Below are 12,832 nucleotides of genomic sequence, written 5' to 3' on the forward strand. Positions count from 1 at the left end.
CCTATAACCTGCACAAAGTCAGACAGTCAATGAAAAGACAAGGGTTTGGCGAAGGAGCGCTGGTACACATTTAGAACAAAAGAGCACAGGCAGTGCTAGATTTAGCTTACTTTTTAGTTATGCTTTGACTTTTGAGGCTTTTTATTTGCCTGAAAAGATAAATCAGTCACTCCTTCAAATATTTACTAGTGCATTCAAATCTATTTTTGCAGAGCGTGAAAGAACAGAGGAGCTTCAGAGTAATATTGGATGCCGAGTAGAAAGGCTTTGAGTGTGTGCTTGTTTTAACTGCATCCTGTGACAACCTCACAAGACAGAACAAGCATTGAATCTGCTTGTGTTTTCTCTTTGTTATCGAGGTCAAAGTGGAGCACGCCTGCAGATATATTTCCTGAGTTTCTAAGACAACATCACCTATTTTCAAATGACTCTCATCAGACCTTTTATTTTTCCTATGTTCCCTCCATCTCCCTCCTCTCATTATTCTTCCTTAAAGCACCCTGACAATCACTACAGCCGACTAACTGCCCTGACCCAGATTCACTGTTGACTTCTACCCTTCAGAAACACTTCCACAAATCTGTCCAAGGACTGTCTCTTTGTCTTCTGTCGTATTGGCTTTGCTGTTGGACATCTTGAAGGTGAGTTTTTTTTATAGTCTGTCAGGACGTATGTGAACATAAAGGGTTAAGGTCACCCAATAGCTGGCTCCTCCGTGCTCCTCAGGACTTCAAAGGCTCCGTCTTCGGGTAACCATGGTAACCTTCGGAGCGGCGCTGTTGTTTCGGTGTGTGTATTCTGATTGCCTGCTGTCACGTCTGATGTGACGCACAGCGAGGGAGACTATTACAGGACTACAATAAGGGGATGTGGAAGAAAAGTCACAGAGCTGCGCAACCTTGCTGGGGATTAATGTCCCCAACTGGCAACCACAGAGGAGACTACAAAGGAGGATACAGGGGGGAAAAAGTTTCCCTACCTGGCAACCTGTTGCTTCAACCATTAAAACAGCTGGAAACTTCCCTAATACATCAACACATGAACCAGAGAAGAGCAAGAATACCACCTTAACCTGACAGCAAAAATCCTTCCTGAAGCCAACTAGACAAAGTCAGTAGAGCGTGGAGTAAAAACTCAACACGCAAATTATCAGTGCATCAGAATGATACGTTGAATAGATACTTCAAGATGTTGGGAAATGTGCTTATTTTGGTTTCTTGCTGGGAGTTAGATGATTAATATGTTGAATCTCATTAGCTTAATCAGTACAAAAAAAACAAAGCTTTAGAGGTACTGGTATGGTGGATTTGTTTTACCTTTGCACAGAGCCAGAGCTTGTTGTTCCCCTTGTTTCCAGAGTTAGAGTTAATTACTGGTAGGCAGCTCTATCACTGCACAGCCAAGATAGAGTTGTTTTTACACTTAAGTCTTTCTACAGATTAAATAAACAAGATATAACATTTTAATTAGTGAGTTTAAGAGGTGCCTTAGGACAGAGCAGAGCAGAGCATCCCCATGGATGTATAAAGGGAGCTGGATACAGCGTTGTAGGCAAGCTCCCGTCCATTCCTATGAGAGTTGCTCGTGGGCGCATGAAGCCATGGTTCAACTGCTGAGTGATAAAGTACCCGGATCATCCGGCAATCTTCCGCATCCATTGGGCCCATAGAGCAGACGCAGTAGCGTTTCCTTTAACCCCGCCTCCCAAACTTTGCCTTTGGCTAGCTCATTTACATGAACGGAGGAAGGGAAACACTCTGGATTCTGCTATTAGTTCATTTTACAACTTTTGGGACCTAATGATTTAAATAAATACACATTTCAACTTTTAGGACCTTATGATTTAAATAAATTATCTGCTGATTTACAGACGTCTCTTTCCCAATGTAAATCTATGGGAAAAAGTATTTTTTGGGCCCAATGGCATCACATGACGGACACGGAAGTTGTAGTACCGCCGTTCGGCCACTGTGTACAATTTGCTTCAAAGTCCTGCGCTCTTCCTGGGGGCTTGGTTTCCCCTTGTCTCCAATCTTGCCAAGTCATGCTTAGCTAAGCTAACCAGCTGCTGCTGGCTGTAGCTTCACACATAACGGACAGATATGAGAGTGGTAGTGATCTTCTCATCAAACTGTCGGCAAGAAAGCAAATAAGCACGAGAGGCGGAAATATGCGCCAGTATTGTGGTTTCTGAGTGACTGTGTGGGTGTTGTGTGGAGAGGCTTAAAGTGAAAAGAGGTATTTAGATGTGAAATCTTTAACAGCCCTTGATGGATGCTTTCCGAGTATAGCACTTGAATGCAGAAAACAAATGAGACTAAAGACTCAAGAACACAACACCAACAACTTGTGATGGATATGTTGAAAGCACTGGTTGATATCAATCCATCACATCAGTTCTTACCTTGCTCATGTGAAACTCCAGACGTCTCATGTACCGTTCAATGTTTTTTATTTGCTGCAGAAAGACAGACACAGCACAACAGTTTACTGAGGCCCACATCTGGTTTAAATCTGTAAACATAATGATTTGTATGTCCATACTACAGGATATAATGAGGCGCACTTTACAAGCCTGTCAAAACAATGATTTAATGATCATTAATGATCATTAAATGTATGTCACAAGTTGGCAAAAATGTTTAACTAAATGGGATCTGTTGGTTTTATATGCAAATATCTCACAATTAATCCCTCTCAAGGCTGTCTCTCCTGTCCCATCACACACTTTCTCTCTCTTTCATCCTTTTTCTTGCATTATTCCTCAAGCCCTTCACTTCCACTCTGTCCTTCCTCCCTCCTTTCTTCTGCCTTAAGCAGTTTTTTCTTCTTCCTTCGTCTCAATTTTTTTTTTTTTACATCAAAGATTGCCCCCCCCCCAGCACACGCCAAACTTGGAGCGGTTGTTACAGCAGACCCTCCCCTCCATCAACTCACCTTGTCAAGATCATACAGCACTCCCTGGAGAGGAAAAAATACACACAGAGAGACACAAAAACACACACACACAATCACAGTTAGTACAGAAGGACGGCACAGCTGAGGCTGCTTAAGAAATGCAAAGTAGGCTATAGTATAAAAAAAGATCCTGTTAAACAGCCTTTCCAGTGGCAGCCTTGACTCTGTATGTGTACAATATGTGTGTGTGCGATGTGAATCTGTGATATTAAAGTTGATATATTATTATTGCATGTGATGCATCATTAAAATGAAAAATAAAACAGAGCTGTGATCTGAGATGATCAAAGCTGCCAAAACCTGTTCTTGCTGCTTTTTGTGAGATATAAGTAACCTTAGGTATAAATACCATGATGGAAAAAAACACTGTGATTTTGGCCTTTAAAGGAATATTTTGAAATTTTGGGAAACATACTTATTTGGTTTCTTGCGGAGACTTAAATGCACTCTCATGCATAAGTAAATATTTAACTCAGTCAGCAGATGATTAGCTTAGCGATTAGCATAGCATCCCCGCAAACAGGGGGAAATCATTTGGCTCTGTTCAAACTGCCTGCCTCCGCCTACTATGCAAGTTGCAGTTTACATCCGTGTCTGTCCAAAATGTCATCACTTCATCATTTTATCCTGTTAGACATTAGTGAATTTGTCATAATTAGCATATGAATTCTTGAGTTATGGCCAAAAAACGTGTTTTGTGAGGTCACAGTGACCATGACCTTTGATTACGAAAATCTAATCAGTTCATCTTTCAGTCCAAGTGGACATTTGTGCCAAGTTTGAAGAAATACCCTGCAGGCATTCCTGAGATATCGCATTCACAAGAATGGTACGGACAGATGGACAACCCAAAAACATAAAACCTTCCGCTGTCACTGGAACGGAGGCATAAAACAATCTGCCTACCAGCACGTCTAAAGCTTAATTTTTACACTTAAATGATTGTATGACTTAAACAAAGATAATACTTGTGACTTGGTGAGCTTTAAAGGTGCTTGTAAGCAGATTTTGTTACTTTCGGACAGAGCCAGGTTAGCTGTTTCACTGTTTCCTGTCTTTATGCTAACTACGTCCTTTAAAGTACAGACATGAGAGTCGTATTGATCCTCTCATCTAACTCCTGACAAGAAAGCAAATAAGCGTATTTCCCAAAAATGTCAAACTATTCCTTTAAGATGTGATGTGTTGCTTCTATGTAAATTAATATATGGTAGCTTCTCACCAGGCGAGAGTTCCTCTTCATGTCCTTCATCAGAGACATGAGTTTGTCCAGCTCTGTTTGATGAACTTCAAGATACTCACTACGGGACGAAAAGGGAAAACACTTGAGAGGTTGATACAAATTCAAAAAGATTAAAACCTTATCAATCTCTGTGGCAGAAATGAATGTATGCATATAATCACAGCAATATAAACACACTGGTATATAAACATATTTGCAGTTATGTAAATATATACAGCAGAAAAAATAGATCAAACAGGATGTAAATGAACACATTAAAGAAACAGATTATGGACATTTACTCACACATGTCTTACTAACTTATAAAGAAATGATTACTCTGGAACATTTGATTAGTTTATGTACTGAAGAGAAAGATATTTCCATTGCTTGACTGGAGTGTGTGTATGCGGTGCAGTATCAGTGTTTGGGTTACTCACTCCAGGCCTTGTTTGAGTGCATTGTAAACTTCTTCCACTCTTTTAGGCTGCGGCTCTCTGGAGCTGCTGCCTCCTTTGTGTCCTGACAGGTGGGGCTTCTTTGGCTTGGACTGAGGCTTCTTCTGCACCGCCGAGTTCCCCATGAAAGAGTTACACCTACACACACACACACACACACACACACATACACACACACACATACACATACACATACACATACACATTAGTGAGTGCAATAGACTAGAGCGTCCCCTCTGTGTGCAGGAATTTTCTTAATCTCCTGTGCAATGATGGAAAAACATATTGTGTTTCACAATGTTTGCAAAAGTTTCATAGCAAACGCAGGATACAGGAGGACTATATCTTCGACCAAACATCTACTAAGAACTAAGAAGTGCAGATAGTTCAGAGCAGAGGTTTTCAAACTGTGAGTCACGCCTAGGAGAGTTGAAGGGGGGGTGCAGAGGGAGAGATGTGATCTGAACACACATGATATGAATATTTTTAGATTCAGAGTGTCTTACTTTATTGTTATCTCCAAATAAACATCAATAGATCTGCTTAGAAATCATAAAAAAGATGCTTCTTACAACCACAGAGCTTGCCTGAGAATCATCATGTTTTAAAGTGTTTTTCAGTATCAGAATAATCCAGTGATAGTTGTCTGTACATTCGTAGGTACATTGCAAACAGGAACTGCTTATAGATAATTAATAATTTGCCCAAATGTAAAAAATACAGGCAAAAAAGGGTGTCAGAGATAACTAACTGACTGCATGGCAACATTATACTTCCTGTTTACATCCCTCAAAGCCCACAAAATTATAAAAACTATGGTTCCACAACTTGATGATTATACGCCAAATAGAAGTCAAAGAATACTGTCATAACAGGACCGATGCTGAAAACTCCTGGTTCAGACTAACTCACGCAGACACAACATTACATCTCATATTAAATATTTAGCATGGGATTTCCACAGTATTTCAGATAGCCAGGCCTGCAGCTGCCTATAATAATGTAGCGTTAGATGAGATTTCTGTATTATTACAGCATGCTGAACATGCCCTAGGGCCAGCCTCAGCATGAATTCATCTCATCTGTCCGACGGGGAGGGCTCGTCGAGTCTGTTCACACTAAGATAACTCCAGACTGACACATTTAGCCTACATGTCATTCAGCAAAAAAAACTGTCAAACGTGCAAAACTCACAGCGTAACCTCAGAGGTGAACGTTTTCATCGATCACAGGGGTGTGCTAAATCACAAGTGTGTGTGCACATGCAAACATGTGCTTCCCACCCCCCCACCTTCTGTGTTTGACCTGAGTAATGCTGCCATTTATCTTCTGCTGGAGTGAACCTACAAACACACACACACTGAGGCACAATCACACTCCCGGCAATCAATGACATTCAGCGTTCTTCACTCTCGCTTCCCTACGGACCAACAACAGTGTGACTGACTCAAGGGGGGGGAAGCCAACACATGTGGATACATAGAGTTAAACAGAGTATATACATATTTATATAAAAAGGCAGCGACACAAGCTCCTTTAAATGGTATCATGTGTGTACAAAAGGGCTGCAACCACCATCATATGTCTTGTTTCGTTGGACCACCAGTCCAATACCCATAAATATTCAATTTACTACAACATAAAGACAAGAAAAAGCAGCAAAAGCTATTCAATTAATTATCATACAAAACAGAAAAGCAGCCCATCTTCACATTTAAGAAGCTAAAAATCAATAGTTGCAACAATTAATCAATTGATCAATTAGTTGTCAACTATTAAATTAATCGCCAACTATTTTGATGATCGATTAGTCGGTTTGAGTAATTTTTTAAAGAAAAAAAAGAGTAAAATTCTCTGATTCCAGCTTCTTAAATGTGAATATGTTCTGGTTTCTTTACTCCTCTATGACAGTAAACTGAATATCTTTGAGTTGTGGATGAAACAAGACATTTGAGGACGTCATCTTGGGCTTTGGGAAACACTGGTCCACATATTTCACCATTTTACTGACCAAACAACTAATCGATTAATAGAGCAAATAATCGACAAATTAATTTACAATGAAAATAATCGTTCGTTGCAGCTCTAAAAAAATCAGCATATATTTGCCATTTTCTGCTTGATAAATCACTAAAAACAATTAATAGATTATCAGAATGATTGATGGAGAACTCTATTAATGATTTCAGCACCATGTATAAGCCTAGTTTCTATGCTCACATAAAGAAAACCTCAGAAGCCTTTCTCTCCTCACATCAACCCATTTTAGGTCACGCTCATCTTACACGCTCATGCACATTTCAGCTTTTAAAACCATTACAGATTTAGCTGACAAATGACATTTCCCCTGGACTTAATGAAACGATCCCAGAGTCATCTCGGAGACCCGGCGACAACCAATTCCAGCAAGTTGGAACGTGCCACGTCTTGCCGCGTGCGTGCCAGGCAACGCAGCACAAGTCGAGCTAAGCTGCCACAAATGTAGGGCACCGCTGAATGGGAGCGCTGCGTAGCCTTGGGGTCACGCAAGCTGTAGTGTAGAAGGGTCTCTTGGCAGTGACACACACACAAAAACACACATATGCATAGATGCTAACACTATTCCATACCGACTTATAATTGTGACACAAACTGCAAAGTCTGCATGCATGCATAATTGCACACAAATCATGGGTACACATGTGGAAAGGTCTAGCTGGATGACACTAACAAACTGCGGTGGCCTTAGAAGCCACATCGCTGCAGCTTTCCACCTCGCTCATTATCAGAAGGGTAACTTGTCAGCCGCTGTCAGTCGCCCACACACCCGAGTCATTCCAACCAATTACCCCGCTCACTGTCTGAGCAGAGGGGAAAGACGGGAACAGCGTCTTCAAATAGGTTCTCTCAGCAGGACCAGGGGCTGCTGAAGAGGACCAGGCGTCAACAGCCCAAAGATTGTAAGAGATATTTCTGTGAGTGTGCGAGGGCTTTGTCTCGTGATGAGTGAGCGAGAGCCGTCACGGATGAGTCAAAGAGGTGGGAACGCAGATAAGATCACTCAAGAACTTTAACGATCTTATGACCAACTATGAATGAAACCATCACCAGGAAACTGAGTTAGCTGTGTGGTTATGCAACAGAGTGCTGATCATCCCTCAAGAATTCAGTTCCTTTACGGGATCTTGAGACTTGCTGTGGCTCGCTGAACGCCACGACGGTTGGCACCAGATTATTGAGCTCCTTCTTTCTCTGTGAGTGATGAATCTGGTTACAGTGATGTTTTTCTGAACGGGACATTTTACAAACAAACACAAAAGTGGCAAGCAAATAAAGGTTTTGAAGGACTTTGTGTAGATGCCAACATCATCTGTTCTGCAGGACGATGCAGGGCAGAGACTCAACAGATACATATTCTCAGTACAAAGACAAATAATGAGCAAAATATTAAAGAATAGTTTCCAAGAAAAGAGTTGCTGCCATTTTCTTAAAATGTTAAAATGCTGTCTCTAGGCTTCAATATCATCGTTTTTCATGTGTTGTCTTTTCCATCAACATGTCCCCTACAAAATCACAGATTGTACGTTGATTCAAAGGGTGTTATGTATGTGCTGCATATGTTGTGTGAATGAACGCCAGTGAAATGACTATGGTTACTGCTCTTAAATCAGAAGATTTCACATGTCACGTCAACTTATGTAACAGTTATGTAAGGTTTACCTAAAGAAAGAGGACTTTGTCTCACTGTCCTTAGTAGGATGACGAGGTGTCCCGCTTTATGAAGGACAACACAGCATGTCCCACATACCACATACTGAGACGATGTCCCACAAATTTCATTGGCTAGTTTTCAAAAGTCAAACCACTGGAGGAAAGACGCTTTTCTAAAAATCTGGCTTTTATCCAATGGCTGTGAAAAAAGCAGGGATGACTGTCATCACGGGGCTGTGTTTGCTGTCAATCAAACTGTGCACAAGTGCAGGTTAAGTGCAGGTTAAACTGTCACTTTCTTTGCTACGCTTTGCCCAACGGGGAAAAATGCAAGTCACCAGAAAGTCACAAGCTATGAAGATGTAGGTGGAATATAATGGAAACTACCACAAAGAAAAAGAAATGCAGCTACAACAAAGACCGGTGGAAGGCGATTCTCAGAGTTTTTTGTGAAATTTGCCAGTTATTTTTCAATTTCCGACAACGGGAATACGACATGAAGCAACAAAGTTCATGTGAGTCTCAAAAGAAACGTGTGGCTCAAAAAGATCTACGGATGCATTCGGGCAAAGCATACAATAAAGTCTTTATAAAGTCTGAGAAAATAACCCTGATGATGTCATCAGGGTTATCCTGGATTGGGTTTCAGGGTTCACACTTTGTGACAGAAAGCATGGGTTACAAAACAGGGGTGTAGGATTTGAAAGACATTGGGCGGGGACGGTCTAATGAAAAAGTTGCATTATGGGGAATGTAGGCCAGCATCTTCCGGGGATGTGTCTTCTGCTTTGATTTTAATCCGTCTCTCGCAACTCCCCAAACTTTATACCACTTTAAGAATATAATGATAAAGCGACTCTTTAATGCCTGATCTACTGTCAACTAATCATTAATCAGCTTCACCTTCAAAATCAATAGTTTCTGAGGATATGATTTACTCTTGGCGTGGAAATCAATTTGCCCCCCTGATCTTTCAGATATGAGTAACATCAGCTGATCACAGACTGACAGCTTTAAAGACTTACCGAGAGCGTCGCTCCTGTAGCGTGCTGAAGCCGGCGAAGGACTGACTCCGGATTATGCCGTTGGGCCCTCCGGGGGAGTGGGTGCCGGCCGCCATGATCTCCGGGACGCGGGACGACACTCCTGGAGAAAAGACAGACACAAATCCATTAAATACAAACCCATCGACAATACGTGGACACAGAGTGATGGATTCAGGATCAGGGTCGGTAATGCATCTTGGGTAAAACAAAAGCTTCCCATGAACTCAATTAACAGCCAAACCATGTCGACAGAAAGGTTAATTAGAGTGCAGGGAAAATTGTGCAAGGCAGGACAAAGTAGGCAGTGTTGGGGAAGCTTGCCATGTGCGATGTGGACGAGCAGCATTCAGATCCTGCGCTAACACGTCTCAACTACTCCGGCCTACCTGTCTCCACTCATCTGCAGACAAACCTCATGTTTCATGTTTTCCTTCCTCAGGCAGGTGTCACAAAACACGACTCTTGTCACTCCCCGTGTTTGTTCATATTTCCTACCTGAACTAAGAGGTCGACCTCTAAAAAGGCATTTCATCAGACTTGACAGCTGTTTAAAAACCACAGCAGAAGTCACTACATACTTGAGGTTACACCACAGACCTGCTGTAGCTTTAAAGACCATGTTTGCCTTCTAGAAATCTAATTTGTGCGTTTCCAGGAAAAAGACAACCCAGGCCGTCCGATGGCTGAGTTATCTAATCAGCTTCTCCCATAGTTAAGACATCCTTCATCACTGCGTCTATTAGCAGCAGCAGCCTGTCAGATTTCAACCTTTTTTTTTTAAGATGATGTGGAGTGCAACGCGGCTCACGTGGGCACTTGGGGAACGAGCTGAAAATAGACAGAAACGTCCACGTATAGCTGTCAGATAATGATGTAGCAGAGATTAAGTGCCCAGAGGGAAGAATCCACAGAGATAACTGAATCACAGTTTCAGCTAGCATGTTGAGATTTTGTCCAGATCACGATGCCAGTAGCAGCAGGATGGTATTTCAACTTAAAAGGGCAATTCAGTGAGTAACTGTTTAATGACAGACAAAGCAGGGATGCACAACTCTGCTGCAGTTTGGGGGCCCAATACTGACCTTATTAAGTAGGGTTGGAAGAAAATATTGAGTATCGCAATATTATGTTTTGTGATACTATATTGATTCTCAAAAACACCGTAGCGATCTTTTATTAATAGTTTACATGCAAAGATCAACTCAGTCAATACTTAATTTAATTAGCAAAGAGATGCGCCCTCTCAAAGTAGTGCTATGATGTTGGATGTTACAGAGACTGTGATGAATACAAATGCAGATCCCACTGTTCTGATTGCATAAAAAAAAAATATTTTACTCAGATTTTATGCATATGGTGGTGTATTCTTTACACTATGACAGTTTTCCTAAAATTTGATTTTGAAAATCAAAATACATCGCCTTGCTTACAGTAACAACCAACGAGGTCGTCCAGACATATTACTACCATCTGAGAAATATTGCCAGGATACGACCCATGCTGAGTTTTAATGACACTCAAATTATCATTCAGAAATCAATGAATAGACTCCAAAGTGTGCAAAAAGCAGCAGCAAAACTTATAGCAAAAGTCAAGAAAAGAGAACACATCACTGCAATTTTAATGACTTTACACTGGCTGCCCATTGGTTTTAGGATTGATTTTAAGATTTTACTTATTGGCCCTTCATGGCGTGGCCCCAAAATATATATCTGAGCTGTTGTCCTCTTACCAACCAGTGCGCAGCCTGAGATCCTCAGGCAAGAACTTGCTGACTGTTCCCACATCACGCTTAAAAATTAAAGGGGACCGATCGTTTGCTTTTAGGGGCTCCTGGGCTGTGGAACGACCTGCCTGAGGAGCTCCGGTTTGTGACATCAGTATCTTGTTTTAAATCACGCTTAAAGACTTATCTATATCGAAAGGCTTTCCTATAATTTTCTGAACTATTGATTTGCACTGTACTTTGTTCTTGATGTTAAGAATAGGGTTTTAAGTTTATCCCTCTTTCTCATTGATGGATTGTGATTATTGTTGTGTTTTATGTGTTTGTTGTAAAGGACTTTGTAATGTGAGTTTTGATGTGCTATATAAAAAAACTTTATTATTATATTATTAGTAGTATCGCAATATATTGAATCGTAACCCCTGTATCATGATATGTATCGTATTGCCAGAGTCTTGTCATTGCCATTATTAAATTCAGTGTTTCCGCTATTGGTTACATTCAGTGAGTCACGGCGGGCTGACAACAGTGCCACAACAATCTCTGGCCTCATGTTACCTTTAATAAAAAGACTTGCAGTTTCATGCAGTGAAATACACACCAAATCCAAAAATGCATCAGTCAAATTCCGAGATACCAGAATTAGGAGAGCGCAACTGACCCAACGTGCTGATCTCAATGTTAACAGACTGATGACTGTAGCGGAGAAGTGTCATTTACTGTTAATCAGTATCACTTCACAACTGAGCTAAAAGGAAAAGTATGGTGAACACACAGAAATGGCTGGAGGAGAGAGAGACAGATTTGTCAAATCAAATTAAACTCCACTGACAAGCAGAGGAATCATCATCAGTATTCAGCTCTCCTGTGTGCCTGCCGCTCTTCCTCACACAAACAAGATAAACCGTCCCGCAGCGTTACCAGTTAAACAACTTTGAAATACGAAGTGATTGCATTTTTGGTCGGTTTCTGTGTGTGTCACTCTGTTTGTACGTGACCTGTTTCTTTTTCCACTGATGCATCCGTCTTTGTGTCTCCAGAGGACAGACTACCTCATTTCGTCATACAAATGTAAGCATGTACACACACTACCGTCGTCCACAGACACCTCAGTGCTACAAGCGATTGAGCAACCTGATATCCCCTCCTTCGGTCTTTGTGACAGACAGAGAGCAACACAAAGACCCGGCACGGGGCCCGAGGAAAGACTAGAGCCTTGCTTTGCGGCGGGGGGGACAAAAGGCCGGTGAGACGGATACTGTTCAGGCTATTAATAGCTGCTAGCTCACTTTAACATTGAGGACCACTGATGGCTGTGACTCAGTAAATGAATCATCAGGATGAAGGTCTGTTTGATTGGAGAGATGGAGCCAAAAATACATCTTGTTTGCTTCTACGGACTGATTTATCTATAAAAACAAAATATTGTTTGGTTTTAATTTTGACTTGTAGGCTAACACAGCTGGTGCAATGCAATATGGTTAAAACTAATAACAAAATAGTATTAAAGCTTAGGCAATATAGTGATATTATATTGAATATCGTTATATGAGACTAGATATTGTCTTAGATTTTGGATTTCATAATATGCATGTGTTGTCTTTTCCTGGTTTTAAAGGCTGCAATACATTTATACATATTACAAGACATGTAATTTTCTGAACAAACCAGACTGTTCTAGCTGTGCTACTGTTTGCCTTTACCCCCTTAGTCATTAAATCCACATTGATGA

The 12,832-nt window shown here is 41.1% G+C and overlaps 2 protein-coding genes across 9 annotated transcripts in view; one reads left to right on the forward strand and one right to left on the reverse strand.

Annotated features, from left to right (window-relative positions):
• Positions 1-12,832, forward strand: part of acot13 (acyl-CoA thioesterase 13) — a 195,218-nt gene that overhangs the window by 35,724 nt on the left and 146,662 nt on the right. The window lies entirely within an intron of this gene.
• ripor2 (RHO family interacting cell polarization regulator 2) overlaps positions 1-12,832 on the reverse strand; it is a 76,677-nt gene that overhangs the window by 20,110 nt on the left and 43,735 nt on the right. For all 8 annotated transcript variants that reach the window (XM_074612571.1, XM_074612572.1, XM_074612574.1 and 5 more), the window contains exons 2-6: positions 9,354-9,474; positions 4,621-4,776; positions 4,181-4,259; positions 2,938-2,961; positions 2,405-2,458 (exon numbers count right to left, since the gene is read on the reverse strand). In XM_074612571.1, coding sequence (XP_074468672.1) covers positions 2,405-2,458; positions 2,938-2,961; positions 4,181-4,259; positions 4,621-4,776; positions 9,354-9,474 — 434 coding nt within the window. The remainder of the gene's footprint in view (positions 1-2,404; positions 2,459-2,937; positions 2,962-4,180; positions 4,260-4,620; positions 4,777-9,353; positions 9,475-12,832) is intronic.

This window comes from Sebastes fasciatus, chromosome 17 (assembly GCF_043250625.1).
Source record: "Sebastes fasciatus isolate fSebFas1 chromosome 17, fSebFas1.pri, whole genome shotgun sequence".
NCBI classification, from domain to species: Eukaryota; Metazoa; Chordata; class Actinopteri; order Perciformes; family Sebastidae; genus Sebastes; species Sebastes fasciatus.